Source organism: Somniosus microcephalus, chromosome 15, assembly GCF_052327205.1.
Source record: "Somniosus microcephalus isolate GS21.2 chromosome 15, FLI_Smic_1.0, whole genome shotgun sequence".
NCBI classification, from domain to species: Eukaryota; Metazoa; Chordata; class Chondrichthyes; order Squaliformes; family Somniosidae; genus Somniosus; species Somniosus microcephalus.
The window spans coordinates 60,769,479-60,795,582 of record NC_141001.1 but is presented as its reverse complement, the minus strand read 5'-3'; the positions used below and the strand labels follow the sequence as shown (position 1 = coordinate 60,795,582).

General features: G+C 47.3%; 1 protein-coding gene across 3 annotated transcripts in view; it reads left to right on the top strand.

Annotated features, from left to right (window-relative positions):
- The window catches only part of LOC147106970 (ethanolamine kinase 1-like), a 302,938-nt gene that overhangs the window by 62,064 nt on the left and 214,770 nt on the right, over positions 1-26,104 (top strand). For all 3 annotated transcript variants that reach the window (XM_086007889.1, XM_086007890.1, XM_086007891.1), the window contains exon 4: positions 10,088-10,248. In XM_086007889.1, the coding sequence (XP_085864015.1) occupies positions 10,088-10,248 (161 nt within the window). The remainder of the gene's footprint in view (positions 1-10,087; positions 10,249-26,104) is intronic.

Genomic DNA, 26,104 nt, shown 5'->3' with positions numbered 1-26,104 from the left:
AGCACCTTCCAAACCCGCGACCTCTACCACTTAGAAGGACAAGGGCAGCAGACGCATGGGAACATCACCACCTACAAGTTCCCCTCCAAGCCACACACCATCCTAACTTGGACCTGTATCGCCGTTCCTTCACTGTCACTGGGCCAAAATCCTGGAACTCCCTTCCTAACAGCATTGTGGGTGTACCTACACCATATGGACTGCAGCGGTTCAAGAAGGCGGCTCACCACCATCTTCTCAAGGGCAATTAGGGATGGGCACTAAATGCAGGCCTAGCCAGCGATGCCCACATCCCATCAATGAATAAAAAATTTTTTAAAATCTCTGACAGGGTTTGCAGCCACGGTAACTGCGAGTGTGCAGAGAATGGAGGAGTCCATCTCAAACATGAGCAATGCCGTGGTGCACTCAATGGCGAATGTTGGTGGAAAGGATGGCAACCTCCATGGAGGACATAAATCACCAGATGCAAATGAACATGGTGACTCTTCTAAATAGGTGGTCTGCTATGGAGGATAGATGGGCATCTATTGAGGAGAGGAACCAGAGGTACATGGACGTCCCCGTTATGAGGACTGTCAGTACAGAGACGGGTCCTCATAGCCCCACCGATGTGCAGCAAGGTGCTCTCCAGCTACTTGCTAGCAGTGAAATGCAGGTGGCCCATGAGAGGGATGTTGGTGGTCAACAACAAGGAAGTGTAGACTCCTCTCCAAGCGCTCACACTCCCATGCCACTGCAGAGCCCTCGGTCAGAGCCCCAGATTTCTCACACAACTGAGATGGCCGTCTCAGCTCCTGCACGGCCACAGGAGGAGCAGACTGTTGCCGCGCCCTCCCAGGTTCCCAAACCCAGAGGACGCCCGCCAAAGGCATCAAAGCAGGCGCAGCATGGAAGTGAGCAAGGTGCCTCAACATCTGCTGAAGCCACAGGGGAAGCACCACGTAGAAGCACGTGTAAGGGAAAGTTAACACACAAATAGTCACAAGGGTAGTTACTTGGGTGTTTTAATATAATACAAAGTGAAGATTTTCATCGTTATTTCAATTGTAATAAAGAGATACGATGGCAAAGATTCAAGGAGTTGGCCTATGTGTGCTCAGAAATTGAAGTGTCACAGTGAGGGGTCAGGGCGCCTTTCATCTGTAATGATGGTGCTGAGAGTGATAGGATCTTACAGTTTATTGTACAGATGCTGTATAGTGTGTTAAGGTCAGCCAGACACTCATTTCCATGTGCCAGTCATATGTGTTTGCTACTTAAACTTACGCAAATCTGGCATGGATTAGTGTCTCCCTTGCCTCACAGCCAGCAATGTGCTCACGTGCTGGTGGAACTGGCACATGCGGCTCCGCAAGATCTTCCTTATCTGCATCCAAGAAGGAGGAGAAAGAGGCTGTGTGCTGAGCCACTTCTTCCTCAGGCAGCAGTAAGCCACGCTGCTGTGAGATGTTCTGCAGTGCACAGCAGACCACGATGATTCTGGAGACCCTGGCTGGTGAGTACCACCAGATCTGTCGAGGCATCTGAATCACATTTTGAGTAAGCTGGTGGTTTGCTCTATGATGCTTCTGGTGGAAATGTGGATCACATTGTAGCATTCCTCAGCTTCATTTAATGGCCTCCTCATCAGAGTCATTAGTCACGTCTTCAGGGGATAGCCCTTGTCTCCAAGTAGCCAGCTGGAAAGTTGGGTTGGCGGATTGAACAGCTGAGGCACAGTAGACTGCCACAAGATGAACGAGTCATGACAACTGCCAGGGTACTTGGCGCAAACATGCATAATGTTCTTCCTGTGGTTACACTCCAGCTGGACGTTAAGGGAGTAGAAGCCCTTGCGGTTGACAAATACAGCTGGATTGTGATGGGGTGCCCTAATGGCCTTATGTGTGCAGTCTACAACGCCCTTGGGAAGCCTGCCATATTTGCAAAGCCAACCACATGCGCGGTTATACTTGCTTCATCTGCGGAGAAGTGGATGTAATTTTGCGACTTTACAAAGAGGGCATTGGTAACCTGTGTGATGTAACTGTGTGTGGCCGACTGGGAGATGCCGCTTATGTCTGCTGCTGATCCTTGGACGGACCCTGAAGCACAGACGTTGAGTGCGGTGGTGACTTTGACAGCCACTAGTAAGGAGCATCCACACGCTCCTCTGGGCTGCAGGTGTTGCTGCAGCATTGTGCAGATGTCACCCACTACCTCTCACGAAAGTCTCAGCCTCCTTTGGCACTGCTGCTCAGTCATGTTGAGGAAGCTCATCCTCGGCCTGTAAACCCTGTGATGGGGGTATCTCCTGCGGCGACGCACTTCCCTGCGCTGACGCCCTCTGCCCTGTGCAGCATCAGATGGCTGAGAAGGTTGGCGCTCCTGTTGTTGCTGTTGCTGTTGTGCCTGGTTCTGCTGCTGCAGCTGCTCTTCCTCCAATTCTGAGGACCAGGATGAGAGGGTACAAATGGTTCCCATTCTGCTAGTATATATCTCAGTTGAGCTAAGTGTTCAGCCAATGTGGGGAAAGGGTTTTCCAAGGAGGTCACAGTGCATATGGATCTCAGCTTAAATACTTACAAGCTCAATAGACCTGCAAAATGTGTTCCAAAACCTCAAAACACAAAGTTCTGCCATCTGAAAGTGAGTCATGTTACAGGTCAGCTTTTATGCTGCAGGAGCAGCTGTCAACTATTCAGCGAGTTGCTGAACCTGACACAATCAGCTGGCGTGTTTGTTGCAAGACGTGTAACACGCTGAAAATATTGTAAAATGGGAAGAGCCTCTTAAAATAGGATTATCTAAACAGTTAAGCTGTTAATTGCTTTAAGTGCCTCTCCCGCCGTTTGGTGTCGGATCTGATTGGGACTCGCAGACCCGACACTTTGCAAAGTTGCGTGGAGGCGGGATGGCAGTGGGCTCGCAACCCGCCATCAATCATTTAGATTTTCACTACTGACCGGCCTCCAAACCCACCCTCTGGGCGCCGGCAAAATCGCGGCCTTGGGATCTGGCATCACTGGTAGGAGATCTGGGAGCAATGGGGAGGGCTGTCCTGGGGTCTAGAAGGTTTTGTTGTGACTCTGGGGTCTGGAATCCCTCAGAGGACAGTCTAGGGATTTGTGAGCACTGGGAGAGAGTTGTGGGATCCAGAAGTGGGGGAACAGAGCCCTAAGGAAGAAGGTTGTGGAATCCAGAATGTCTGTGAGCATAGGTGGGGCCAAACTTTGGCTTTAATTGGGGGTTGCCAGAGCCTAGTAGTATTGGGGTACAGAGTACACCAGCCTTGAGGGGGAGAGGGCACAGGAGAATGGGACTAAAATGCCCTTGGTGTTTTTCAGACCATCAACTTCACCTGCCACCATGTTCCTGCTTCTCGGCTTTCTTTTCTGCACCTCCCACCTTTCCATGCTTTCCTGTTGTCAATTCCTGTCTTAAATCATCCAATGTACTATTAGTGAGTTTGACGTCTTTAATAAACACTAATTTCCATAAACAAACAATAAATATCTCATAAAATGCTTAGTAATTCATTATTTTAACTGTTTCCTAGTTTCCATACAAGAAAAAAATAGCTTTTTTCCAAAGAGAAAGATTTTACAACTGAATTTGGACCCAAATCAAAGATGAGAGGGGCTTGCTGTGTTTGCCATAGATATTAACCATTCAGGAGGAAGCCATTAATTCAACTTTATCTTCCAGCTTGGTTTAAATTACTTGGAGAACGTAACTGAGACCTTGTTCAGCTTTTCCACTAAGAAAAACAACAATTCATGCTCGAAACAAGCTTTGTTTTATTTTCTAAGTAGCGGCGAAAGAGACTACTGGAACTGTTAATCATATATGTTGTCTAATTTTCTAGAAGCTAAAAATGATCAGTTCATAATAAAATGGTACAGTTGTTAATATTTTAAATGTGAAACGTTCACAGAATAAGGCTCTGAGGGCTAGATTTTCAGTCGCTTGCGCCAGCAGTTAGCGCCTTAAGAGAAGTGATTTTCGGGCGCTATGCGTGTAGCGCCCGGGCGCAGCGCAGTTTGCGCCCCGCCCCAAATTAAGTTGCCCGTTAGCGCCGGCGCAAAGTTTAGTGCCCGCCCGGATGCACGCGCAGAAAATGACGTCACATCCTCGTGCAACGCCCTTTGTGCGCCCCGATTCCAAACTTCAGTCGGACCGCCCCATTGTGCGGCTGGCGGCCGGAGCGTTTGGAAAAAGGAACGCAACACAACCAGCGCGGGCCCCAGGGGGCGCAAATTAAAGGGGACGTACTCTCCAGTATAAAGGCCAGCCTTTTTTCAGAAAACACTCTTGTGCAACGCATTTCTGGAGACACAACAAGGAGGATAGCTAACTGGTTTCAAGCAGCAAGAGCCAGGTATTTTTGGACTCAGGCCAGAGCGCTGCAAGTGGCCTTTTGGAAATTAGAGTGTTTGCCAGGATTTGATGGGGGTTGCATGGGGTGCCAACGCGGAGCTGCAGCTCCATGTCCGTAGGGCTCGCAGACGCATTGTGAGAGGGGCAGCCCTGGCTAGAGGCAGAGGGGGCTACAGGCGTCGGCCACGTAGGCCTTACCCAGTCAGGCTATACCGCCAGCAGCGCTCCTACCTAAACATGAGTGCCGCGCGATGTGTTAAAAGGCTCCGATTCCGAAAGGAGGTGATTGCAGAGATCTGCCACCTGCTTCGCCGAGATCTGCGGCCAAAGCTCAGGTGCAGGACGTCTCTGTCGGTGGAAGTGAAGGTGACGGTGGCATTGAACTTCTATGCCACCGGCTCCTTCCAATACGCTGCTGGGGACATAGCAAACATCTCCCAGTACGGCGCGCATCGCTGCATCCGCCAGGTGACCGAAGCACTGTTCAGAAGGAGAAGCCAATTCATCTCCTTCCCCATGGCCCTGGAGAGCCAGCATCAGCGCGCATTGGGATTTTCCAGACTCGGGGAATTCCCCTTGGTGCAGGGCGCCATTGACTGTACGCATGTGGCTTTGCGGGCCCCTCTGGAGCATGGCGAGCAGTATCGCAACAGGAAAGGCTACCATTCTCTGAATGTGCAGCTGGTCTGTGACCACAAGCAGCGCATCATGGCAGTCAATGCCAGCTTCCCAGGCAGCAGCCACGATGCCTTTATCCTGCGGCAGAGTACTGTGCATGACATGTTCCAGGCACAGCCTCCCCCAAGAGGATGGCTACTCGGGGACAAAGGCTATCCTTTGTGCACCTGGCTCATGACCCCGCTCCGCGTGCCCAGGACCGCTGCTGAAGAGGCCTACAACGAGAGCCATCAAACCACCCGCAACATCATCGAGCTAACTATTGGGGTCCTCAAGCAGTGGTTCCGCTGCCTTGATCGCTCCGGAGGAGCTCTCCGGTATTCGCCGGACCGGGTCTCCCAATTTGTGGTGGTTTGCTGCATGCTACACAACCTGGCTATCCGCAGGACTCAGGCACTGCCACCTGACGTTGGACCAGCACCTCAGGAGGAGGAGCAGGAGGAGCATGAGGAGGAGGAGGAGGAGCAGGAGTACGTTCCCAGGAGGGAGCGACCAGGGCCAAGGGCCGCACGACGCCACCTTATTACACGGTACTTCTAAGCCCCCTGTCAGGGAATGGCCAGGGGCCATGAGGGAAGATGAATGCAGCCGCTCCGCAAGCCCTCAGCCGGCGAAGCCAACAAACACTAAGAAGAACAACCATGGAGACTGCATGAATAAAGATAATTTTTTATTACACAAAAATGAAAAGCCCTTCCCACATGAATCCCCAAAAACAATAAACGGGCCCCACAAAAAGCCCAACAAACGACTCACTCCCACAAACTGGGGAGGAGTCACTCCACCTTTCTTCAAACCGGGCCTCAACGTCGGCCTAACGCAAAAAATAAGCCCTCCAACAACACAACCATGGGCAAAATAAAGATGGCCACCGCCATATTAAAGGAAAGCTGCCCACACCCTCTACTGAGTGGCCCGTGAGGGCGAGACCTTGCCCAGCCTTTTGCCTCCCCTGCCCGGCCTGCTGCTCCTTCGCAAGCTCTGCCCAGTGGCTGCTGCGAGGCTGGGGGAAGGCGCCTGAGGCTCAGATGCCCTTCCGCCAGATGCCGCTGGGGGGCGGCCTACACGGCGTTTGGGCCTCGAGGGGCCATCTGCTGCGTGGCGCACCTGAGCCTGGCCACCATCAGCTGCAGCCGCTTGCCCTTGACGCCCCAGTGGGGGAATGGCGGCGACGGATGGCGCAATGTGGGCCAGCTGGCGTCTGGGATGCGCTGGCTGGTGCTGTGGCACGGTGGCACTCGGCCGGGCCCGCACTGCAGGATCCGCAACAATCAGCCGAGGGGCGGCTTGCTGGGATGGTCCAGCGCGGCGGCTGCCCTGGCGATGCCTGCCTGAGACAGCGCGTGTGGCAGCAGTGAGTGCCCCTGTGGTCCTGGTGTGCGCGCGCATCACAGCCGCCAGGGTCTTGACGGCATCAGTCAGCATGCGGCCACTCGCGGCAGTTGCTGCCCCGAACTCGCGCACACTGGTCGCCAGCGACTCGATGGCCTCAGGCATGCGTCCCACCACGCTCATGAGCTCCGTGTGGCGCCGGTCTGAATCCTCGGCCATCTTATCCAGCTTCCGCACCTCCTCCGAGGTGAAGGTGTCCGGACTGGAGTCGCGACTCTCCCGCTGGGGAGGAGGGGGCCGAACTAGGGGACCCTTGCCGCGTTGGTGGCGGCGAGTGTGCCGATCAGCAGCACTCCCCTCTGATCCTTCCCCCCTTTGGGGGGAAGGCCGCGGGCCACGCGCACGGCTGCTGGGTGGCTGGACGCCACTGGTCCCAGAAGCTGCATTGCCCTGCCACAGTTCCTCCAGGCACTCGTCCAGTGAGGAGGTGTCAAGCATTTCCTCCTCTCCTGCGGGACGTGACTGTTCCCCCGAAGGTCCGGCTTGCTCCTCCTCCTCCTCCTGGTCGGAGGTGCTGTCACTGGCAGCTTCAGGGTCCTGGTCGTCACCAGCTGAAAGCAGGAATGCACAAGAGTAGCTTCAGAGTGAGGAGACGGCGTCAGCGAGGGAGTTAGGACTGGTGGCATTCAGCGCATTGGTGGGACAGTGGCAAAGGAGGTAGCTCGGATGGGCCAGTGCGACGCGAGAGGGCCAAAAGGCGAGGTCCTTACCATTGCCGGGCAGTGGAGGGTCGGATACTCCGCACGCTGTGGGGACAATCACACGGGCTCCCATGAGCACACACACGCGCTCCTCCAGCCGAGTGAGCTTCTGCAGCTTGGCGCGGCCACCCCTGGCACGCACCTGGCGATTAAACGTTACTTTAGCCTGCAAGAGAAAGGACGGGCTGTAAGTGCGCAGTGAAGCCCTGATGTAGTGTGCACTGCCTCCCATGGTGGAATAGCGTGGACAGAGTGAAGCCCTGATGTAGTGTGCACTGCCTCCCATGGTGGAATAGCGTGGACAGAGTGAAGCCCTGATGTAGTGTGCACTGCCTCCCATGGTGGAATAGCGTGGACAGAGTGAAGCCCTGATGTAGTGTGCACTGCCTCCCATGGTGGAATAGCGTGGACAGAGTGAAGCCCTGATGTAGTGTGCACTGCCTCCCATGGTGGAATAGCGTGGACAGAGTGAAGCCCTGATGTAGTGTGCACTGCCTCCCATGGTGGAATAGCTTGGACAAAGTGTAGAGTGCCGAATGGCCATGTGATGCTCATGACTGTCCCAATGCTGCTGGCTGAGGGCTGGCCAATAGGACTTTCAGCTCCCTTTGCCCATCATGTCAGGTGTACATGCAAGAATGAGGAGGAGACTGGAAAGGCTACTCACCTTGACAATCCTGGTCAGATCGTTGTATTTTTTACGACATTGTTTGTGGGTCCTGGGGGCATCGCCGGTGAATATCACCCTCTGGGCGATCTGCTTCCAGGCTTTGATGTAGTCGTGGTGGGTTGGATTCCTCCCACTCTCTGGGAACAAGATCTTGCGCCTCACCTCCAGAGCTGTGACCATTATGTCCAGATCACCCTCTGAGAAGCGCAGGGCACGCTGACGGGCCTTCTCTGGCGTTGCCATGACTCCCTGGGGCTGAGCAGCAGTGTTGAGGCCTCTTTGCAAGGCTGCAGTGTGCAGGGCGTGGCAGCAGACCAATTCGTCCCTTCCCCCTTTAAGAGCTGGTCGGCGCCACGGGGTCTGCTGTCAGTCCAAAAATGACCGCACCCGCGCTGCGCCCCGCCTGGGCGCTATCCCGCTGGACCGCCGGCTTAGCGCCTAAAGATAGGAGTGGAACGCCTCTTTTAGCGCTCCACCAATCTCTTAGGGCAAAGCCACTGAATTTCCGGCAACGGGGCGCTACTTTGGGGCGGGCGCTAACTTCGGGCGGGCGCTAAGGTTAGCGCCCCAAAACTGTCTATACTGAAAATCTAGCCCTGAGAATTCATACTCCAGTTTGTTTTGAAATCTTTTGGGAATAGGCAAAGAAACTTACAAATTCTCACGGGAAGAAGGGGATACAACCCCCTGCTTCAATCAGAAATCTACTGATCTATGAAAACTGCATATGCTCATTATGCGCAGATTGTAAGTTGGGAAATTCTGCAATCTGCGCATTTTCAGAGTGCAGTAACTACCATTAACTTTCTGCTGGAAGAAAATATTCATTAGGCTTTTAAGTTAGGCTAATGCCTTGAAGTAAAAACACAAAGGGGGAAAAATTTGGTATTGACCATTTTGGGACGCTAACATCGCCTGGGTGCTAAATTTAGCGCAGGCGACCGCAAAATTCAGTTTTAGCGCCCCAAGAGGGAGGTGGAGTGCTAATTCAAGAGCTCCACTTCCTTCTTAGAGCACTAACCCCGAATATCGGAGCGGTGCAATCTGCAGCGCTCCGCACTGGGCCATGTAGCGTTGCCGTATGGAAGGGCTCCTCTCCTCATTAAAGGGGAGGGCCCAAGCCTACAACTCTGTGGGGCCCGACCTGAACACCGGGGAGCGGGGTGCCGTGCCAGCAGCCCGGCACACGAGGAGTGCCGGGCTGCCAGATCGCAGCACGGACCCCACGTTCAAAGACACAACAGGCCGCGACAAGTAAGTCGGACGATTTTTTTTCCCCTGCCCGTCACCTCCCCTTTACTTACTGCCCCGAGAGCCTCCTGCCGCTCCGTTCCCACCCCCTGAATCAGTCGCTGTCATTGCCTGGTGCAGATTCAGGGGGTGCGAGCCAATTTTGCAGGTGGGGCAAAAACTGGGTGCTGCGCACGGTGATGACGTCATCATCTGCGCAGAGGAGCGGGGCACTACCGGTTACCGCCGCCACTAAACTCCCGCTGAATTTAGCGGGAGTCCTAGCGGCACTGCACCCGGGCGAAAAGTCATTTGCGCCTCGTTAGCGCCTCCCAGAGGCCCTAACGGGAGGCGCTAAGGTACCCAATTACTACCCCAAAGACAATTTAAGTGGGTATATATAATCATATTATTGTAAAATATTAATTTTTGGGTGTTTTTATTTTGTTTAAAACTTTATTTTGGATGTTAGAAATTTCAGTTACTCGAAAAAATTGGCAGATGGAATATTTTTTCACAAAGCATTTTGAGTGATTCCATTGGTTCCATTTATTTCTTTTATTTTTTATTATTGCCAGGCCCTCCTGAATGGTTATTTATGATTGGTTGTTTTCATAAGTCCTTAGTAGTTTCTCATTTGTGGTTTTCTAGTCGCTTTTGATTCACACATCCCCTACCTCTTCAGTTCTAATTTGCTGCTGTTTTACTTTGAACCAATGAACAACATGTGACTGTGACAGAAACAAACATGACAGTTGCAGAAGTGTGCATATATTAGATGCCACAATGGTTGGTCTGCAGTACAAGATAATAGACCCTGAAAGGGCACCAGTAACATTATAAACCACTTGGTGTAGGAAAAAGGTGAAAATGGACCCATTGGGCCCTGAAATAGGATCTCGGTTGGTGGATTGATTTACAGCTGGCTCCTGGAGTCGAAGCAATGATGATTTACATGACTCAGTTATAAATTTCACTCCTAAAATTTCAGCTTCTTCCAGGCATAATTATTCATTTTAATGATTGTAAGAATAAAAGTTTTGTTTCCATTTAGGTGTGAGTGAATTGGACTTCAGCAGGTACCCACCTCAGGAAATGCAGTTAGAGTGGCTCAAGTCCTACCTGGAGGTATATAAAGAATGTACTGGCTGTGAACCTGTGGTGACTGATCTGGAAGTGCAGAAGCTCTATGTACAAGTGAACAAATTTGCATTGGTGAGTAACAGGTGCTTAATACCATTTCTATGTTGTGGATTGGAACAGTGCGAGAATGATTTTCAAGTAGAAATCAAGAAGCTAGAAGCACCATGCTTCCCGTGTTTTGCTTGCAGTATGCTGCTGGGCCTGGAGGAAATCCAGTAGGGATGGAGGTCCATGTTTTACACTGCCTCAAACAACAGTGTTCAGGGCCTACAAAAATTTGGGCCCTAGCCACTATCAGAGATACAGGGTTCTTCTCCTTTCCATTGTTGGTGTTGGCAGTAGTATATGGTACTGTCAACAGAAAATGAACAAAGTAGAACCACAACAAGGCAAGATATTGAACAGAATCACATTTGTGGCTCAGAAAAGCATTTGTTATAATAAATATTTTATGTGATTGTGTGCGGCATAGATACTTTGGGGGGAAAATTCGGTATCACCACATTTGGGGCGCCATTATTGGCGGTGCGCAAAGTTTAGCGCTTGGTGTTAATTATCGCCTCCGACAGCAAACTTGGCTTTTATCGCCCCTGGAGGTGATTGGAGCGCTAAATCAGGCGCTTCACACCTGTCTTAAGGTGCAAAGGCCGAGGAGCGAGGCGCTACCTCAGAGCGGTGGCGAAGCAAGTAAGGGCAAATCAAAATAAACCTGCAAAGTGCTGCTCAGTATTCAAAACTCCTTCATACAGCGTTGAATCTCTCGAGAAGTCTCTCTCTCTCTCTCTCTCTCTCTCTCTCTCTCTCAGAATGCGTGGTGCAAAAATCTCACCGACAATAAAAGGCAGGAAGCGGTCGCCTTTAGATAGCGCTCCCCTAGTCCCTTCCTGACAGTATAACGCTCCCCCAACCTGTCATTGCTAGCGGCAGGTGGTAAGTCAGGGGGCGCCACTCAATATCCGGTCCGGGGCGCTAACGGGGCATTGCGCACTCAACTGACGTCATAATCTGCCGGCGCAGGAGACCGTGGCGGTATTATTTAGTGCCGCCGCAAAATGTCTAGTTAATTTTGCGAGCGGCACAAACATCGCCGCGCCCAGCCTCTAGTTGCTTTGCGCCCCAATTGGCGCCCTCTTAAGGCGCTAACGGGAGGCGCAAACAACTGAATTTTTCCCCCTTTAACTTTGGTCACTGTTCTGTACGCAGATGCATTAGAAGGATACTAGCATCCATATTCTTTGAAAGCTTACATTATCTATTCCTTTTAAATCACATTAGTTGTGTACATTTGCCTAAATAAGAACAAGGACTACACTTCAAAAGTAATTAATTAGTGGTGAAGTGCTATGGGGCATCCTGAGGATGTGATAAGTTGTTAAATGTATAAGAAAGAAGAAAGAAAACATTCATATTTATATGGCACATTATCATGGTTGCATACAGATGCAAGTACTCTTTGATACGTGGGAACACTTGGAGAGTAATTGTTGTCAAGTAATTGTTCTTACTTCAGCCAACTAAATTAATTACCTAAAAAGTGACTCTTCCAGTATACTAAAAAAAATTGCCTGCCTTAAGCAACCCAATTTGATTGCATGCTTCATACTTGCTTACAAAATGTTGTTTCCATGTTGCTCGCTGGCTACAGCTACAGGCCATGACAGCTGCCTATAATAGGGTGTGGCCAATGTGGGCAAAGCCAGCTGCACTGTTTTTCCAAAGCGATGTGCCATTCTATATAAAGCACCAACAATGTACTCGTATAACTGGGTGCCCAAGATCTCAATAACACCAGGCACAGTGAATATGAGAGAATGCTGTTCTGCATTTGTTTGCTAACTGTCTTGGGGCTCCTCTGCTGTCCTGGTCCTCGCCTGATTGTGTGCAGCTGGCTTGTAAACAGAACACATTAACAGATGATAGGAAGTCTCCGAACACCACTGTGCTCAGACCACCTTCCTCCTCGGGCCAAGATTTGCAAATGACTAGCATGGTATTTCTGCTGCCAGTTCTCAATGAACTGCTATGGGCAAGGTATTATTGTGCTCCACTGCAATTATATCCTTCACATTACCATTGTATGCAAGAGTACTATGAAGACGAGTACATGTTCTGTGAATGCTGTTCCCTGAGAATGCAGGAGAGAAGCATCTGTATTGGGGCCACGCCTTTCATGGCGGAAGAGCAAGCATATAAAAAAAGAAGGGTACGTTTATCTTGGCCCTTCTCCAGATACCAAAGAATGTTTGCCACCTCCGTCCACTCAACTTGCACTTCTGACTTAACAGGAGGGTAATCTTCTGCTCCAAAAAGATGCACCCTCCTTTTCTGCACCTCCTGTAGCAAGACTCCCAAAGCTTTGGCCACAGCATTCAATTATGACGGGGGTGTAAAACGAGCTGTAGAAATTCAGATGGCTTGTATAACAGCCCATTTTATGCCTTCCCCAAAGCTGAAAGTTCCACTCATTATCAGGGAAGGGACCAGTTCCCCACTTATCTCCTTTCAACGCAAGGTTGATATGCAGATCCAAAAATTGTTTATCCTTTAAAGGCCAGTAGCAGCCCATTAAGAGGTGCCGGCTGGCCGATTTTTGTGACTGTTAGCCAATAGCACTCATGGTCTGACATTCTGTACACATAATGCATGCACAAGGAGCCTATTCTATTGAAGGCGAGAAGCTTGCCTTGCAAAATTGGGCAAGACAAACGCCTCCTCCCCCTCACTCCCGATGTGAGAAAGCCCACAGTGCAAGTGAGTACAGTCTTGCAACATCAGAGCTTATATAGAATTACATAGAACGTACAGCACAGAAACAGGCCATTTGGCCCAACTGGTCCATGCTGGTGTTTATGCTCCACACGAGCCTCCTCCCACCCCTTTTCATCTAATCTACATAACCTTTATTAAAACTAATTGAACTCCTAATAAGTAAGAAGCAATTGAATTCATCTTTAGAATTTAGATGTTTTTCATATTTGTTTCTGGCTGTTGAACCATTTTAATCTAAACATCATAATTTTGACAAATCATGCATAATTTAAGTACAGTAACTATTGTTATGTAGGTAAATGCAACAGCCATTCTGCACAACATCCCACAAGCAGCAATTAACTGAATTTACTTTGGTGGTATTGGTTGATGGAATGTTGACCAGGACACTAGAGGCTATCTGGTCTCACTTGACTTATCACATGGTTCTGATGATACCACAGTATGTGCCCTTTACTGTACGACATTTATTTATTTAACAATGAACTCATTCCTAGTGCTGTTATGGCTAAGACTAAGAAATGATGTGTTGACTTCAGGGTAGCTTTGCACTTTAGAAAAAAGTTATGACTTTTAACAAGTATCCTTTCATGGGATTGGATTTGTAACTAGTTCCCAAGAGTTTAAAAATTTTAAGTTGCAGTCTTAATCACATTATGTCACATTATAATATTGAATTACAGTATTACTAAATCCATTTGTAACAGGTCCTGCAGTATATAGTGATTGAGTTGTTTTCTTCCATTTATTGGCCTCCTTCACACATCGATGGGTCATCACATCAGCAGACTGGAAATGGGAGTATGCGTGTGTTTTCAGTTAAACATTTTTTCAACAAGTACTATATGTCATCTATCCCACAGGCACATGTATTTCCTTATCATGCGTCAAATATAACCCTGCCTCCCATATTAATATTCAATTTAACTTCTCCCATTGTCACATTTACCACATTTCCTTGAACTCCCATGCCTTTCCAGGTCAAATTCATTACTTCTCTTTTCTTTACAAAGACTTTAATGCTGTAAGGTACACACAAGTATTGGCATCAGTTTGAACTTTGCATCTGGATTTGGAGTTGCCAAAATTGCAAGATGGAAGGAGTCTCCATAGACAAATAAATAATTTTAATACGTCTAAAATAGTGGACTAGACTAAGGAAATTAAGATGCACCACCCCCTCCCCTCCAAGCACATAGAGTGGACTACCTGGAAATTGGCTACAAACCCAATAGTATAACCCAGAAAATTGGGAGGTGGAAACATCGTAGTTCCTTGCCAATTTCTGTTGGTCTTGAAGGGAATGCACCTGAATTCTCACAGTTTAATTCAAATTCCTTAGTGGTCCAATATGTGTGTTGGGGGGAGGGGAAGAAGATAATTTATGAATTCAATTTTTTTGTTGATTTAGTGGGGCATGTGTTGGAATTTGCTTGTAGTCTAGGAAAAGTCCATGGGATTTTGCTGTTATCTGTCTGAGCACAAAAAGGGTTAATCTAACATTCTCTGTGTGTTCCTAACATAGGACCAGGCTACAAATCGCCTTGGGCTACATGTAAGCTAAGATTCTACTAAGACCCTGTATAGTACTTTAGTGACTTGCTGTTGAGTAACAGTTAATGGCCTAGAAATTCAGTGCCCTTAGCGCCGATTTTGCGGCGCTAGAGGGCCTAGCGCTGCAATTGGCGCCGGTTCCTAAATTGCCTGGGGCCCTTCCGTGGCGGTAGACCGGTAGCGCTGCGCCGGCACCGATGACGTCATCGGTGTGCGCAGCGTCCCGGTTGCCGTGGTAACCCGGCCCCAAGCCGAAATTCAGTTGCGCCCGCCTCGCCCGTGGCAGGCGCAACTAAGACTCTGGCAACAGAGTCTTCCCCCAGTGTGCGCCGGCGCATAAAGGTGGAGCGGCGGCCGGCCGCGTTCCCGGCGGCCGCCTGCCCGCACCTCCCTTCCCGGACTCCTGCATTCCCCCCCCCGCGGCCCTGATCAGTGTCTCATGCGAGCTCGGCACTTCCCCGAGGTGCCGGGCTCAGATGTCGGGTCAATCCGCCGGACAGTTGTCGGCTGCAGGCAGCTCCTCCTTAACAGGAGGAGGAGGCCTGCAGTTCCCCCGCCTGCCGCACCGCATCGGGTGCCGCAGCGGGGGATTAGCGCCGGGAAACCCAAGTTCACGCCCGTTTTGAGGCGCTAAAGGAGGGTTTTAGCGCCCGCCGCCGTCTGGGCCCGGCGCAGCCGAATTTTCGTCGGGCGCTGCCGCATCACCGCTGACGCAAACTTTCTGGCGCTACAGCCCTGGCAAGACCAGAACCCAATTTCTAGGCCAATGTTTGTTAGATTATAGAATAAATCATAGAATGTGGATAACAAATGGAACAATATTTTGTAGTTATTCTCAGCTAACTGACATGTGGAAAGTGCCAAACCTTCACTCCAACTACAAATCCCTACAGTGTGAAGGGAGTTACATTAGTTAAATAGAATTATACATTAATTAAAAATTATGTCAAATTTGGATTTTGGCAAATTAGAACTGGACCATAAGTTGCAGAGTTTAAAACCATATAGTCTTCCTAGAAGTCTGAAGGCACTATTAAAAGGGTGCTGGAGCAACTCTCAAATGGACCTGAAAATGTTCTTAAAGAAAATGCTCTTCCAATGATTCCAAAGTTTTGTGCTGTCTTCATATCAATAATAGATCAATTGCAGCCTGCTGCTCAGTCAGTTGATCATTCAGAAAGTATTGTTTATTGATTCTGACTCTTGAACCCTCGTGCTCTTTCCTCACTATTTTTCAGTGCTACCTATTCAGCCTGTCCATAAGTAGTCCATGTTTCCTACATGAAAATAGCAGAACCACTTATAATGACCCAATTCAGGTCCATGGTACCATGGTGCCACTGCACGAGAACCAGTTTTATTTCAGTGGGTTATTTCAGTGGGTGTAGGAGATACCAGTCCCACATTCAGACTGCATTAGGGACACCCAGTCTGAGTATTCACCTCTTTGATGGTGCAATGGCTTTTAGCTCACTAATACAATAATATACGGCTGAAGCATTAATGTAATCAATAGATTTTTGTATGTTAAGGGAATCAAGGGATATGGGGATAGTGCAGGAAAATGGAGTTGAGGTAGAAGATCAGCCATGATCTTACTGAATGGCGGAGCAGGCTCAACGAGCTGAATGGTCTGCTCCTCCTCCTATTTATTATGTTCTTATGTTATTATGTGGCCCCCTCCTTCCAAATCTATAGGTTTTATTTTATATTTTCCTACTTTGGAACCCTGTTGGCTGCATGAAGATTTCTAGAAACAAGTTGAAAACTCTCAAGATTGTCTCAACTCCTCTTTTCTTGGGGGATAATAACCTATATAATATACTCACCCTATGAATTGTCTCATCAAAGCCACATTGGACAACTCTGCCATCTTGAAATCAAGAAACAATGGGGAAAAAATTCGGTATCGACCATTTTGTGGCGCTAACTTTAGCGCTTGGCACTAATCAGCGCCGGCGACAGCGAAATTGAGTTTTTACACCCCAAGAGGGAATTGGAGCGCTAAATCAAGCACTCCACTTCCTTCTATGGACGCTAACGTCGTAGAGCGGGGCGGAGACTTCAGCAGAGCTGCACACTGGGCCGTGCAGCGCTGCCACGTTCAAAGGCTCCTTCCCTCCCTTAAAGGGAAGGGCCATCGCTGCAGGCTCTGCAATTTAAAAAGTACCTACCTGGACCACTAAGGCAGCCGCGATCCTGCGCAATCAGCCCGGCACTCAAGCAGAGTACCGTGCTGATCGATCACGGGCAGGAATCCGCAAAAAAAACGGAATCAAGGAAGGTAAGGTTTTTTTCCACTTACCTCGGCCACCTCGCCTTTAATCATCGCCCCTGAGGCGGCCAGCCGCCCGATGCATGCCTCCTGCAGCTGTCTGTGTTTTCGACCAGTGCTGTTGCAGGCGGCGGAAGTCAATTTCGGGTCCAGCTACTACCGGGAGGCGCAAAGGCACCCAATTTTGCCCCCAATGTTTAAGCAATAAGGCGTACAGTGAGGGTAGCGAATAAACAGATTTGCTTATTAGCAAAATTCCCCTGCAAAAGATTTATGAGGTGGTAAGTAGAATGATGTCAAGTCAAACTTCTTGGTAAGCAACAGTACTGAACTGCAATAACAACAGAAAACGCTGGAAAAACTCAGCAGTGGGCTCACAATGTGGTCTTCTCTACATTGGGGAGACCAAACGCAGATTGGGTGACCGCTTTGCGGAACACCTCCGTTCAGTCTGTAAGGGTGACCCCAGCTTCCGGTCGCCTGTCATTTCAATTCACCGCCCCATTCCCACTCAGACCTCACCGTCTGCGGCCTTTTGCATTGTTCCATGGAAGCTCAGCGCAAACTCGAGGAACAGCACCTCATCTTCCGATTAGGCACTTTACAGCCTTCCGGACTCAATATCGAGTTCAACAATTTCAGATCATAACCTCGGCCCCTATTATATTTTTTATCCACACTTTTGGTTTGTGCCTTTTCCTTTTCCCTCTCTCTCCCACATGGCAGCTGTCTCTCACTCTGCCAGCGCATTTCACACTTCATCTCGAGCCATTGTCTGTTTCTTTACCTGTCCTATTACCATCTCGTCTCACCTTGAATATCTCCTAATGTCTCTTCTTTCATCCCCTCCCCATTTCCCATCCCCCAAACTGCCTTTTAATCTTTTCATTTCCTGCCTTTTTTCTCAGTTCTGTAGAAGGGTTTCGACCCGAAACGTTGACTCTGTTTCTCTCTCCATGGATGTTGCCTGGCCTGCTGAGTTTTTCCAGCGTTTTCTGTTGTTATTTTGGATTTCCAGCATCCGCAGTATTTTGCTATCGTAGTACTGAACTGCACCTGGGCACTGAGAGCCCAATTCTTGGTGGTGAAAGACAAATTTAGGATTGATAGCAGAAGTTTGTCCACACAAAGAGTGATCAACAGTTTAAATAGACTGCTGGAGAGGGTGATGGAGGCACAACAAAGGAATCAGTTAAGAAACAGTTGGATGTTGTGATGTGGCAGCTGGAGGTGTTTTCTGGATGGATGAGTTAGGATGGGCTGTATAGCCGGACTCATCTGTATCTTCCTTGTGAGCTTGTTTGTCATGAATTATTTTGGTAATCCTTAGGTGAAGTACTTGGCTTTATCTATCTGGTAATTAGTCTGATTCCCCCAGTATCTTGAGGGCACATATTTTGAGAGCACTGTAACAATTAGTTTGAGTCTAGTGTACACAATATAAAACTCTCATCAGACAAGAACAATACCTTGTTTTTTTGCCATCATCCTCTTGCAAGAGGTAAGAATCCTGATGTGAGCACTGGGAATCCAGGGATAAGCCCCTTCTTTAATTGCCAAGTGAAAATCTATTACGCTAGGAGAAACAGCTGTAAATATAGAAATCTAGCCTTGTTGCAATATAGTCTGTGAGAGGCCCTTCTCAATTCTGCCAGAGCACACAATGACTCCATTGTGTTTGGACCTCCACAGCTGGGCACTCCTTCTCCCCGAGAGTGCTGTAGAAGGTTGCCTTTGTCTGTCAACAAATGTGCGGAAATCACAATGAACTCATGGGTGCTGGAGACACTCTTGGGTGTAAGTATACTCTTCATTTCCAAAGAGCTCCTTAAGGGCCCATAAAAGTCTAACAGCCCCTTTTCATTTAAGATTTTTATTGTTTTTCATAATAAAGCACAGAATTTTCTTCTTTTAGTACTTAGCTGAAAATTTGACAACAGGGAATTTATAATGTTTGCTGTGATGGGCATTGCACATGACTGCAAGGTGCTGATTTTTGGTTTAATCACTGAGTCGTTATGAAATTCAGTCAAATGCATTTGTATAGAATTAAGAAATATGCAAGATTTATTTTCAAGTTATTTTTAAGTTTGATTTTTCTTTGAATAAGTTCAATGTCACTAAAATACACAGCTTAATCTCTCCAGTAAAATAGCAGATGGAGTCATTGCATTCAAATGACGTGCTAGATGTTCATATGCTATTATCACATGCTGTCATTTGTCTGAAAATTCTGGGTATGTGTAATGGGGACCCAGCCTCATTGCCCAACCTGCTTGGAACCTATCTAGCCCCCACTCTCATCAGCTGGTTCAAATGGAGTTCTGCACATGCTTGTGTAGCACAGAAGCATTTTATTAACACATGGCACAAGAGGCAAACCAAACAGCGCAGCAGTTCTGCTTTACTCACAACAAGGCTTAAGTCTAAAAAACACTAAGGAAACTGGAGACAAAGGGGGTAATTGACTTCAATGGAAAGGAAATTCAGGAGAACTGTATAACAAGTGGCCCATCCGATATTGCCCCTTTTACACTATCGGCAAAAGTTAAAATTTCCCACACTCAAATTTTCTATTAAAAAGTGACAGGCTAGTTGCTCCTAGTAACCCTTTTCTGTTCCTAAAAATACTTACATTCTTGTGTTCACTTACAGTAACATTTTTAGATCCATTTCCTACCCTTACGTGTTCCTTTGTGACCTCCGCTACTAGAAAGGGGCAAAGAAAGACTGAAACGGTGGCTCAGTAAAAGGAAGGGAAAAGGAGAGGGAGTGCCTCCAGAGTTGAAGTTTTAGCTAAAGCTCATGATTGCGCTTTGATAATCAAACCAAATCCAACCAAACCAACAGGTAGTGGACCTTTACCTAACTCCTCCTCTCCCCTTTCAGTTGCAGCTGCCTTCCACAATCACATTGGCTCTGTAATTGCCCCTTTCTGAACAGCAGAAGTTGAGTTATTGTTGGTCTAGCAGGTCCAGCAGGTCCCATTAATGGTTATGGACACCGTCTTCCAGAGATTAGCAAGTGCGATCTTGCATATATTTTCATAGATTAACGTACCTTTCAGCGGTCTTTAAAATCTGTCTCTCACAAGCTGCAGATTTACTGCACGCAGTTTTGCAGTCCCAAAATTCTTATTTTTAAACTTTTCCAACCATTTTACTCCATTACATATGTGCAAAGAAAAATAATAGTGAACAGTCTGTAACAGCTGTCTGTACGCATAGCCAAAGAGTTTTAATGACCTGGAAAGGTTGGGAATACAGCTTCCAATGTAACGGTGGAAAACTAGCATTTCTGACATAACTTTCAATTCTGTGCAGAAACGCACATTATGGAACATCTGTAATTTCAAAATATAATTATCAGAAACCAAGAGTTATTTAATAATAAGATTTTTAATTTTACCTGTGAACCTTTTTAAATGAGATCAAATTGCCATGGCTACTTATAAACAAAACAAGACTTATGTACATTTTCAATCAGATCCTAAGCATATGAGGGTACTTCCCTGTACCAGCACCAAATCCCAACCTTTGGCACTTCAAAGTGTACACTTACATTCATAATTATCCATTGAGGGCCTCGCTAAGAGCTACTGGTCTTTGCCATTTTCAACAAGTTGGGCCTGATGATAGATCAAATAAAAATGTGCAGATATTTTGCTGTTAGTACCTGATCATCTGAGTTTATCTGTCTGTTGTAAAAGGAGATTTGGGGACTTCTGGGCCTCTTTCACAGGGAATGTAAATCCCTTTCTGCATTTAGCTCAAAACTCTAGTGCTTTTGGCCATCATGTAGCCCAGCAAGCCAGGTTCTTCAAGCACTCCACACGGCTAAACTTCTTAGCTCAGTTGTCACTCTGTGGCTCAGTGGGTAGCACACTCCAGGTTCAAGTCCAACTCCAGGGACATGAGCACATAAAGCTAGGCTGACACTCCAGTACTAGTGCTGAGGGTGTGCTGTACTGTCAGAGGTGCCGTCTTTCAGATGAGATGTTAAACTGAGGCCCTGTCTGCTCTCTCAAATGGATGTAAAAGATCCCATGGCACTATTTCGAAGAAGAGCAGCGGAGTTATCCCTGGTGCCCTGGCCAATATTTATCCCTTAAAAAACAGATTATCTGGTCAATTATCACATTGCTGTTTGTGGGAGCTTGCAATGTGCAAATTGGCTGCCGCGTTTCCCATATTACAACAGTGATTACACTTCAAAAGTACTTCATTGGCTGTAAAGCGCTTTGAGACATCCGGTGCTCGTGAAAGGTGCTATATAAATGCAAGTTTTTCTTTTTCACTCAGCTGCACCCTTCTGCTGCTAAGGTCGCAGATGAGGAAGGCCATTCAGACCATCTTAATGCATCCATCCATAGAAATCTGAAATCACCCCCGCCTCACCTCCCCACCCCAGCACCATTGCAGCGTCCAATTATTTCTTAAAATAATCATGGGGTCTTGCCTCCATTATTAACATAAGAACATAAGAAATAGGAGCAGGAGTAGGCCAATCGGCCCCTCGAGCCTGCTCCGCCATTCAATAAGATCATGGCTGATCTGATCCTAACCGCCAATCTACTATCACAGAACCATCTCCTGAATCTAACAGAATTAGACACACGAAATAGGAGCAGGATCAGGCTACACAGCCCCTGGGCCCGCTCCACTACCCACAGGGCCATGTCCGATCCGAACCTAGACTCATGTCCAAATTCCTGCCCGCTCCCCATAACCCTTAATTCCCTTTACTTCTAGGAAACTGTCTATTTCTGTTTTAAATTTATGTAATGATGTAGCTTCTACAGCTTTTTGGGGCAGCATATTCCATGGACCTACCACCCTCTGAGTGAAGTAGTTCCTCCTCATCTCAGTTTTGAAAGAGCAGCCCCTTATTCTAAGACTATGCCCCCTAGTTCTAGTTTCACCCATCATCGGGAACATCCTACCCGCATCCACCCGATCCAACCCCTTCACAATCTTATATGTTTCAATAAGATCGCCTCTCATTCTTCTGAACTCCAATGAGTAGAGTCCCAATCTACTCAACCTCTCCTCATATGTCCATCCCCTCATCCCCGGGATTAACTGAGTGAACCTTCTTTGTACTGACTCGAGAGCAAGTATGTCTTTTCTTAAGTATGGACACCAAAACTGTATGCAGTATTCCAGGTGCGGTCTCACCAATACCTTGTACAACTGAAGCAATACCTCCCTATTTTTATATTCTATCCCCCTAGCAATGAAAGCCAACATTCCATTGGCCTTCTTAATCACTTGGTGCACCTGCATACTAACCTTTTGAGTTTCGTGCACCAGGACCCCCAGATCCCTTTGTACTTCAGTACTTTCCAGTTTCTTGCCATTAAGATAATAGCTTGCTCTACGATTTTTCCTGCCAAAGTGCATAACCTCACACTTTCCAGTATTGTATTCCATCTGCCAAATCTCTGCCCACTTACTTAGCCTGTCTATGTCCCCTTGCAGGTTTTTTTATGTCCTCCTCACTCACTACTTTCCCTCCCATCTTAGTATCATCTGCAAACTTTGATATGTTACACTCGGCCCCCTCCTCCAAATCGTTAATATAGATTGTAAAGAGTTGGGGACCCAGCACCGACCCCTGTGGAACACCACTAGTTACTGATTGCCATTCTGAGAATGAACCATTTATCCCAACTCTCTGCCTTCTGTTAGATAGCCAATCCTCTATCCATGCCAGAATATTACCCCCAATCCCGTGATTTTTTATCTTAAGCAATAATCTTTTGTGTGGCGCCTTGTCAAATGCCTTTTGGAAGTCTAAATACACTACGTCCACTGGTTCCCCTTTATCCACCCTACATGTTACTTCCTCAAAGAACTCCAGCAAATTTGTCAAACATGACTTCCCCTTCATAAAACCATGCTGACTTTGTCCTATTAAATTATGATTATCCAAATGTCCTGTTACTGTCTCCTTAATAATTGACTCCAAAATTTCACCTACCACAGATGTTAGGCTAACCGGTTTATAGTTTCCAGCCTTCTGTCTACTGCCCTTTTTAAATAAGGGTGTTACATTAGCAGTTTTCCAGTCTGCCGGGACCTTTGCCGAGTCCAGGGAGTTTTGGAAAATTATTACCAATGCATCCACAATCCCTACCGCCACTTCCCTCAAGACCCTAGGATGTAAGCCATCAGGTCCAGGTGATTTATCCGCCTTGAGTCCCATTATTTTACCGAGTACCACTTCCTTAATGATTTTGATCGTGTTTAGCTCCTCCCCCCCCCTATAGCCCCCTGTTTGTCCAGTGTTCGGATATTCTTAGTGTCTTCTACTGTAAAGACTGATACAAAATATTCATTCAGTGTTTTTGCCATCTCCATATTTCCCACCATTAATTTCCTGGTCTCATCCTCTAAGGGACCAACATTTACTTTAGCCACCCTTTTTCTTTTTATATAAGTATAAAAACTCTTACTATCTGTTTTTATATTTTTTGCTAATTTACTTTCATAATCTATCTTCCCTTAATCAATCTTTTTGTTATTTTTTGCTGTCTTTTAAAGTTTTCCCAATCCTCTATCCTCCCACTAGATTTGGCTACCTTATATGCCCTTGTTTTTAGTCAAATACTATCCTTAATTTCTTTACTTAGCCACAGATGGCTGTCTTTTCTTTTACACCCTTTTCTTCTCAGTGGAATATATATTTTTTGGAAGTTGTAAAATAACTCCTTAAATGTACACCACTGATCATGTATCGTCTTACCCTTTAATCTATTTTCCCAATCCACTCCACTCAATTCCGCTCTCATACCTTCATAGTCTCCTTTATTCAAGCTTAGCATGCTTGTTTGAGATCCAACCTTCTCACCCTCTAATTGAATATGGAATTCAACCATGTTATGGTCACTCATTCCAAGGGGATCCTTTACTAGGACATTTTTAATTAATCCTGTCTCGTTACACAGGACCAGATCTAAGGTTGCTTGCCCCCTGGTCAATTCAGTTACATACTGCTCAAGAAACCCATCCCTAATACACTCAATGAACTCATCCTCAAGGCAGCCCTGCCCAATTTGATTTGTCCAATTAATATGATAGTTAAAATCCCCCATAATTATAGATGTTCCCTTATTACAAGCCTCAACTATTTCCTGATTGATACTCCGTCCAACAGAGTTGCAACTGTTCGGAGGCCTATAGACTATGCCCACTAGTGTTTTTTTCCCCTTATTATTCCTTATCTCCACCCAAACTGTTTCATTATCCTGATCTTTTGACCCAATATCATTTCTCTGTATTACAGTGATTCCTCCCTTTATTAACATAGCCACCCCACCTCCCCTTCCTTCCTGCCTGTCCTTCCTGATCGTTAAATAACCTGGTATGTTTAATTCCCAGGCATTGTCACCCTGCAGCCATGTTTCTGTAATGGCCACAAGATCATACCCATATGTAGTTATTTGTGCCATTAACTCGTCTATTTTGTTACGAATGCTACGTGCATTCAGATAGAGAACTTTCAAATATGTTTTGTGACACTTAGTTCGTGCTTTTGCCCTTTTTATTACTTTACCTTTTACTCCATACCTTCTGCTCCTTCCTGACACGCTCTGGTTTTTAATTTCCCCACTGCTACCTAAGTCTATGACCTTCTCTGTTGTCATTTTTATTATTTGCTCTCTAGGAACCTAGAAAATGTAATCCACATATTGATCACTCTTTATGTGAAGGCAAAACTTCCTGATATCAGTCCTAAAATTACATTTTACTAGTTTGAACCCCTGTCCTCTAGTCCTACTCCCACAGTTTAATTTAAAGTAATACTCCAAATTAATTTTTTCTATACCCTTAAAAATCTTAAATACCTCTATAAGATCATATCTGAGATGCTGAATGCTTAAGGGCAGAATTTTAATCTACAAGAGTGCGTGGGTTTGGGAGCGGGTGGGGGGCTTAAAATCGGTGAAATTGACAGCACGTCGGCTCCAACCCGCCAACTTCTGCATTTCACTCGAATGCGTTAGGCTACTTGCGCGCAACCCCCTCAGGAGAGGCAGGTTGTCAATTTCCATAAGCAAGTCGCTCAATTAGAGTGATATCGACACACTGTTTTCAGTTTAACGTTGGGCCCATGTGTTTCCCGGGCTTCCTGAAACTCGCCTGTGAAACCAAGGCGAGTACACAGAGGCAATTGAGGGGGCTGAAGCAATCTCAGGCAAAGGTGCTAATAAGTACTCATTCAGTACTCCTGGCTGCTTTCTTATCTGCTAGTGGGAAAGGGTTTGTTCACAGTACTTTTGCTGAGAGGTTACTTTCTACACTTTGAAGCTTTGCTCTATCACTTCAGCATGGGTACCGCTAATGCTGCCTTAGATTGGACCTCAGATGAGGATCAGGATGGCCAACACCAGCAACAGCACCTGCAGCCTGCTGGTCACAGACCTGTAACTGCGCACCACAGAGGCGAGCAGCAGTAAGGTGCAGCTCATAGGAGGCTCTACCTAAAAACAGGGTCTACAGGCAGAGGCTCAGTTTCCTTGACATGTCTGAACACCAGTGTCTCAGGAGACTCAGGATGTCACATCAGGTGGTGACAGACAACTGCATCCTCCTCGAAGAAGACCTGCTGCCTGCTGGACCTGGTGGCCACTCGTTGCCTGTCACCCCCGCTCTCAACTTTTTTGCCTATGGATCCTTTCAGGGCTCCGTCACAAAAATATCCAGGAGCACCCAGTTTGCCACCCACAAGTGCATAAGACAGGTCACTGATGGGTTGTTTGCCAGGGCCATCAATTACGTCAACTTTTCCTGTGATGATGCCAGTCAGAATGAGTGGGTGTCGGCTTTGCGGCTCTGACTGGCTTCCCACAGGTGCAGGGCGCTATCGACTGCACACACGAGCACTCCCAGAACAACCGCAAGGGCTTCCACTCCATTAATGTGCAGCTGGTGTGCAACCACAAACAGATGTTTATGCAGGTGTGCACAAGATTTCTGAACAGCTGCCATGATGCTTTTGTCTTTAGGCAGTCCAAGCTCCCTGACCTCTTCGCACCTGGCAGCAGACTTAAGGGGTGGCTGCTAGATGGCAAGGGATACCCACTGCAAACTTGGCACATGACACCCGTCAGAAACCCCAACACTGACGCCCAACAGCGATACAGTGAATGCCATATCACCACTAGATGTGTGATTGAACAGGTCTTTGGCGTGCTGAAGATCTGCTTCGGGTGCCTCGACAGATCTGGAGGCGCCCTTCAATACACAACAGCCAGAGCCTCCAGAATGGCCTTGGTTTGCTGTGCTCTGCATAACATTGTACAACAGCGAGGCTTGGACCTGCAGG